This window comes from Eschrichtius robustus, chromosome 17, assembly GCF_028021215.1.
Source record: "Eschrichtius robustus isolate mEscRob2 chromosome 17, mEscRob2.pri, whole genome shotgun sequence".
NCBI lineage: Eukaryota > Metazoa > Chordata > Mammalia > Artiodactyla > Eschrichtiidae > Eschrichtius > Eschrichtius robustus.
In genome coordinates, this window is record NC_090840.1 from 662,433 (window position 1) to 669,121 (window position 6,689).

Below are 6,689 nucleotides of genomic sequence, written 5' to 3' on the forward strand. Positions count from 1 at the left end.
AGCTTAACGTCAGAAGTCATGCCCCAGCGTTCTGTCCAGCCCACACTCCAGGGAGGGGTCACATAGGACGTGAATGTCAGGAGTTGAAGATCTTCAGGAACCATCACAAAAGCTGCTGTCTTAGTTTGGCTGCTGTCACAAAAATACCATAAACCGGGGCTGGTTTGGGCAGCAGAGATTATTTCTCACAGGCTGGCGGCTGGGAAGTCTGAGATCAGGGTGCCCACGCGGTCGGCTTCTGGTGAGGACCCTCATTCCGGGCTGCAGATGACTGACTTCTCGCTGGGTCTTCACAGGGAGGACAGAGCAAGTTCCAGTCTCGGTCTCTCCTAATCCCATCTTGGTGGCTCCACCCTTGGGTCCTCACCTAAACCTATTGATAATTACTTCCCAAGGTCCTCAGCTTCTAGTACCCTCCCGTGCTGGTTAGGGTTTCAGCGCATGAGTTTTGGGGGACACGAACACGCAGTCCATAACAGCTGTCTACCACGATCCACTTTGCCCACATTTTAATTGAGATATTTAGCCTTTATTATTAAGTTCTAAGAGTTCCTAATTTACTGAACAAGAGCCCCTTGTCAGGTGTATGATTTGCATGAATTTTGTTTCATTCTGTGGGTTGTCTCTTTGCTTTCTTGATGTTTTCAACACAAAAATTAAAAAATTTTATGTAGCCAATTTATCTACTTTTTCTTTTGTTGAAAGTATTTAGTTGTTATATCTAAGAAACCATTGTCAAATCCCACGTCACAGAGATTTACTCCTGTTTTTTTTTTTTTTTTTTAACATCTTTATTGAAGTATAATTGCTTTACAATGGTGTGTTAGTTTCTGCTTTATAACAAAGTGAACCAGTTATACATATACATATGTTCCCATATCTCTTCCCTCTTGCATCTCCCTCCCTCCCACCCTCCCTATCCCACCCCTCTAGGTGGTCACAAAGCACCGAGCTGATCTCCCTGTGCTGTGCGGCTGCTTCCCACTAGCTATCTATTTTACATTTGGTAGTGTATATATGTCCATGAAGAGTTTTATTGTTTCAGCTGTTAATTTAGGTCTTTGTTCCATTTTGAGTTAAGGGTCCAGCTTCATTCCTTTGCACGTGAATGTCCAGTTGTCCCAACACCATCTGTTGAAGAGACTGTCCTCTCCCCATGGTTGACACCCTTGTCAGAGATCTTTTGACTGTACGTGCATGGATTTACTTCTGGGTTCTCAGTTGTATTCCATTCCATTGATCTGGGTTCTCAGTTGTATTCCATTCCATTGATCTGTATGTCCATCCTTGTGTGAGCCCCACCCTTTGTTTTTGTTTTGTTTGTTTGTTTTGGCCACCTGCGCAGCATGTGGGATCTTAGTTCACTGACCAGGGATCGAACCCGTGCCCCCTGCAATGGAAGTGCAGTGTTTTAACCACTGGACCGCCAGGGAAGTCCCACACCCTTCTTGATTACTGTAGCTTTGTAGTAAGTGTTCTTTTTCATATTGTTTCGGCTATTCTGGGTTCCTTGCATTTCCATATGAATTAAAGGCTCAGGTTGTCCAGCTGTGCAAAAAAGGAAAGGAAAAACAGGGCAGTTGAAATTTTCATAGGGATTGTGTGACATCTGTAGATCAATTTGAGGAGTATTGTCAGCTTAACGACATTAAGTCTTCTGAGCCATGTACATGGGATGTCTTTGTCAACAGTTTTTTTATAGTATTCAGTGTACATGGCCTACACTTCTGTTTCTTATCCTATTGTAAATGGCATTGTTTCCTTGAGTTGATTTTCAGATCATTCATTGCAAGCACACAGACGAGGTTTTGTTTGTGGATCCTGTACCCTGCAGCCTTGCTCTACTTGTTTATTCCCTCCAGCAATTCCTTTAATGGCTGCCTTAGGATCTGTGTACAAGGCCATGGCATCTGCGCATAGAGATGGTTTCACTTCTTTCTTTTCAAAACCTTTAATTTCATCTTCTTGCCTAGTTGCCTGGCCAGAGCCTCCAGTTCAGTGTTGAGTAGCAGTGATGGCAGCAGATGCCCTTGTCTTGTCTTATCTCAGGAGGAAAGCTTTCGGTCCTTCACCATGGAGTGTGCTGTTAGCTGTATATTTTTTGTAGGTGCTCTCTATTGGGTTGATATACCTAGTTTGTTGAGTGTTTTTATCATGAAAGGTTGTTGGATTTTGTCAAAGCTTTTTTGTGTCTGTTGAGATAATCATGGTTTTTGCTCTCTGTTCTGTTAATATGGTGTATTACATTGATTGATTTTTATATATTGAACCAACCTTGCCCTTCTGGGCTAAATCCCACTTGGTTATGGTGCATAATCAAATTCTTTATATGTTGCTCAAGGTCAGCCATAGGTAAGAGTATATGGCCTTCTCAGGTCTTTTGAGCCTGTACAGCCCTGCACATGTGTGTCTTCTAGATTCACAGGCGTGTGTTGGAACTTTTCAAAGCCTCACTGGACATCTAATTTCCCACCTTTCCTGTGAAGTATTTGGTCACCTTCCTGCTTTCCTCTTACCATCTCCTCACCCAGCAGAGGTGTTGAACAGTTTAAGCAATTTCTTTAATTTAAAAAAAATTTTTATCTTTTATTGAAGTATCTAGTCGATTTACAGTATTATATTTGTTTCAGATGTACAACATAGTGATTCAGTATTTTTATAAATTATACTACATTTAAAGTTATTACAATATAGTGGTTATCTTTCCCTGTGTTGTACAGTACATCCTTGTTGCTTATTTTGTACATAGTAGTTTGTGTCTCCGAGGTGTCACACAATTGACACTGGTTATTTTTGGCAAACACCAGGTGGAGGGGTGGGCCGGGGACTAGGTGGTCCTCCGTGGGTGAGTTCTGAGGTCAGACAAAGAGAAACCCTGCGGGAGGGGTTTTCCAGGGAACTGCCACGCAGGCCGAGAGATGGCAAGTACCTGGGGGGTGAGGCTTTGAAGGAGCTCCAGCCCCATCCTGCCAGTTTCCTGCAGCGGAAGATGAATTTAGCACAGTGCGGAGAACACACGGGAGAGAGATCTGAAAGCAGAGGTCAGGCTTCGCAGTTCTCTCCTTAGTCCTGGTGGAGGTCATTGCCCAGACTTTGGGTCGTGGCATTGGAAATGGAGAGAAACCTCTGACCTTATCAAGAAGGAATTGGTAAATATGTTTACGTGTAGTTATTTTATATAACATTTGTTTATTTCTGATGACCGAAGTTCACTACACGTTTACAGAAAAGCACCACGCAGAAAAAGGACACAAATTTTTAGGAAACACCTGTTGAAGAAGGAGTATTTTTCCCTAAGTATTATATGAACCAGTAGTTTCATAATGTTCGCTTTGTGAAAATAGAGCCAGGCTATGAATTTTTCAAAGCACTTCTTATCAAAGTGTGTCTAGTAAATTGGTGCCAGACCCCTTTAAACTTGGTAGTTAATTTTACTCTTTTCCCCCTCCTTTCAGGTGGATGCACGGAGCATACCAGTGTTAGCAAAATGGCAAAATTCATACAGCATTAAAGTTGTACTTCAAGAGCTAAGACGTCTAATGATGTCCAAAGAAAATATGAAGCTTCCACAGCCACCAGAAGGACAAACATACAACAATTAATTTTAGTGGATTTAAAACTTGTCTTAAATCAACAACCTTCTATTCATGTTAATGTCTTGATTAAATATCACAATGCAAAATACCCACACATTAAGTAAGATAATTCCAGCTGGTAAACATGACCTGGACATCTGTAAGAGTATATTTAATATATGTACACCCATTATGTTTTCAGGTAACAGGAGGAAAATTCAGCACAGTTTTTTTTCTTGTTAAGGCACCGTCATTTAAGCATGAACCTGGAGTACTCAGAGTGGAACTCAGGTTTCCAGGTGGAAGAACAGCGAGAAGAGTCAGATGGCTGTGCAAGCAGATGTGTTTCTGAAGAGAAAGCTCGAGAAGGAAAACCCGGAACGGCGTGCTCTTGCTTAGTGAAAGAGCTTCCGTTGAAATTGTCTAAAATAGCAGGTACAATGAATATTGTCACAAAATGTGTTCATTTTTGAAGCGGTATAGGTGCTGACTACTAGTAGTATCAAAAATACGTTCAGGATTGTTTTGATACCTGTATTTATAATAAAATTGTTGTGGGGAGGTGGACGGATTTCCGTTACAAGCTGTTCCTGGGTGTTCCATGTACCAGACGCGGTGAAGAGTTGTTTACAGTCTTTGTTGGACAAACCATGCATTTACATTTAAGTGAAATCAACAAAAAGGAAATAGATGTATGGATATGTGATTTTGAGATTAATGTTAGTCTTAAATTGTAAATAAAATGTGGAATGTGTCCTCAGAAACTGTGCCATTTCTGTTACATTGATGTGGTATGTGTACAGTAACTTGCTGAGGTAGCAGAAATTGGAATTATTGTAGCCTTCCCCTATACACACCTTTTATTATTTATCCTATATTGTATACTTCTTGCAAATTGGAATTTGTGGAGTATTTAACAGTACAGATTACCTAATAAGTTTAATTTCTTGTTAGGAGAAGGAGGAATCCCAGGTATTATGTTTTGAATTTGATTTCACCAGAAATATTGTCAAGAAAGATGTTTGAGTTCTAGCAATTTTTATAGAATTAGAGATTGCAAATTATCCAAATATACGTTCCAGTTTTTCATCATAATATCTGCCCCCAGTGCTCTTAGCACTAACTGGGGTTAGTTTTGTTCATTTATCCTTTGCTTTGGCAGCTACATAATTCTGAATTGAAAGTCCACCTGTGCTCTGCTTTTACCAGAGTGACTTGAGGCTTTCCGTCGCCGTTTTTCATCTCAGAGCGCTTGGGTGTACTACTTTGTTGAAAATACTTCTCTCTTATGGGTTCTGTTTTCTGAAGAAAATAGTAAGGTGGTCATGTAACAAGGACAGACTTCTCAACCCTGGCATGTTTTTATCAAGTGCATTCAAAGTTAAAGCTGTGAGCTACCTTTTCTTGGCCAGTAATACGGTAAAGTCAGCGGCAGTTTATCTAAATTTACTAATTTCAATGTGGCTTTAATTATCAAAGATGTTTAAAGTGACACATAGAGAATGTATACATACAAATTAGTGCATGTGTAATTTATTAAAATAGGTTTGAAATGAACTATTACCTTGGCATACATTCTTAAAAATTTTAAGTGGTTGAGATTAAGTGGAATTACACTGATATCCTGTGTGAGAGTGGTGGTTCCTGACAGTCTGAGTCGGTCTCTAGTGACCCCTTGCCCACTGGGAGAGTGTGTCCTGTCATACGTGGGCGCTGGTAACCATCTGAATGCTGTACATTGTTTCTACATTGGTGGGCTGAGACCCTGGGCACCTTGACCTCTGGTCCACTCTCCTTTCCCCGCACCCACTGTTGTGAAGGACTTCCCCCGCCCACGTGTGTGTTGCCTTCGAAATTTGTTTGAAAGGCTAGCAGGTGAGACTCTAGGGGATGATCATGTATTAATAAAGATTACAAAAGTAAAATATTTGTCCTGTTAGGTCAGTGTTATGCTTTAATGGTTTTAATTACTAATTTTCAGAATCCCTCATTTAAAAAATATTTTTTCTAGTATTTTAAAGTAATGGCATTTGTTGTTACAGGTTTATGTGTGACTTTTCAGGATTTTGGAACATAAACATTTATAAGAGGTGGTCAATGGTATTTGAGTCTTTTGGGTGTAAAATTTTTTTTTAAATTATAATTTTAAATTATCTTTTTAAAAGAATTTACCACACTTCAAATTTGAGTAAGTGCTTGGGGAGTGAATTAGTTTGACTTGCACATGGTTTATTAGTCTGGATTACTTAATACCAATTCATTGATTTAACTGCTTCCCGCTAAGTATATATTGTTATTGATAAATACGCATGAAATTCATATTGTTTTGAAAATTTAGAGTACATGGCTGGAAAATATCAATATGTTCCCCACCCTGGATTTGGTGTGTGACCATGTGGGCGGCTCTGGAAGACGCATCGTGAGGTATAGACTTCGGTCAAAGCTGTGCTCACTCTTCTCGTGGGTACACAGCCGTGCTTGCATGTACACGTTAAAGAGTGTAAGTGCGGATGATACTGTCTAGTGTCATGAATAACAGTTTGGGGAGTTACTTAAGGAATTTTTTCCCCCAGATTTCCTCGGTGAGTATATTTTTTAGACATGTGTGTGTAGCATTATGGTATAATTAATTGCTGGGAAGGCTCTAAAAGGCACTGATTTCACTTTTCTGAGAAGTAACGATATGATTTTCCAGTAACAACTTGATTGGCTTTTGGTTGTGTTCACAAAAAGATTCCAGCTCCGAAGATTTTGGAAAGCGTTTTGTATTTTGTGTATAAAACAGAAACATTATGAAAAGCAGTGGATGCAGCGTATTACAGGCTTGATAGGAGCGTTAGCAGTTAATTCCTACCCAGTACTGTGTTTATTGACAAGCAAAATGTATGGAGATAGAATATCTTTTATGCTAAAATTAATATGCCTCTTTGAAGTTACTAAACAGCAGATGGAAATCTTACCATAGGTCATATTGAAAATGTTGGTTATTTTAAAAGTATAGTGGAATACTGAAAATAAAAGATACACCATAAGTATTTTCTGAGGAGGAAATTATTGAAGGTATTTGATGACACAGAAAATAAATGACAAGTCAAAACTGTCATCCTGTGAAAT

General features: G+C 39.6%; 1 protein-coding gene across 3 annotated transcripts in view; it reads left to right on the top strand.

The window, feature by feature from the left end:
* Positions 1-4,339, top strand: part of UBE2V2 (ubiquitin conjugating enzyme E2 V2) — a 29,852-nt gene extending 25,513 nt beyond the window's left edge. For all 3 annotated transcript variants that reach the window (XM_068525633.1, XM_068525635.1, XM_068525634.1), the window contains exon 4: positions 3,456-4,339. In XM_068525633.1, the coding sequence (XP_068381734.1) occupies positions 3,456-3,602 (147 nt within the window). In that variant the 3' untranslated portion in view covers positions 3,603-4,339. The remainder of the gene's footprint in view (positions 1-3,455) is intronic.
* Positions 4,340-6,689: the final 2,350 nt, after the last annotated feature.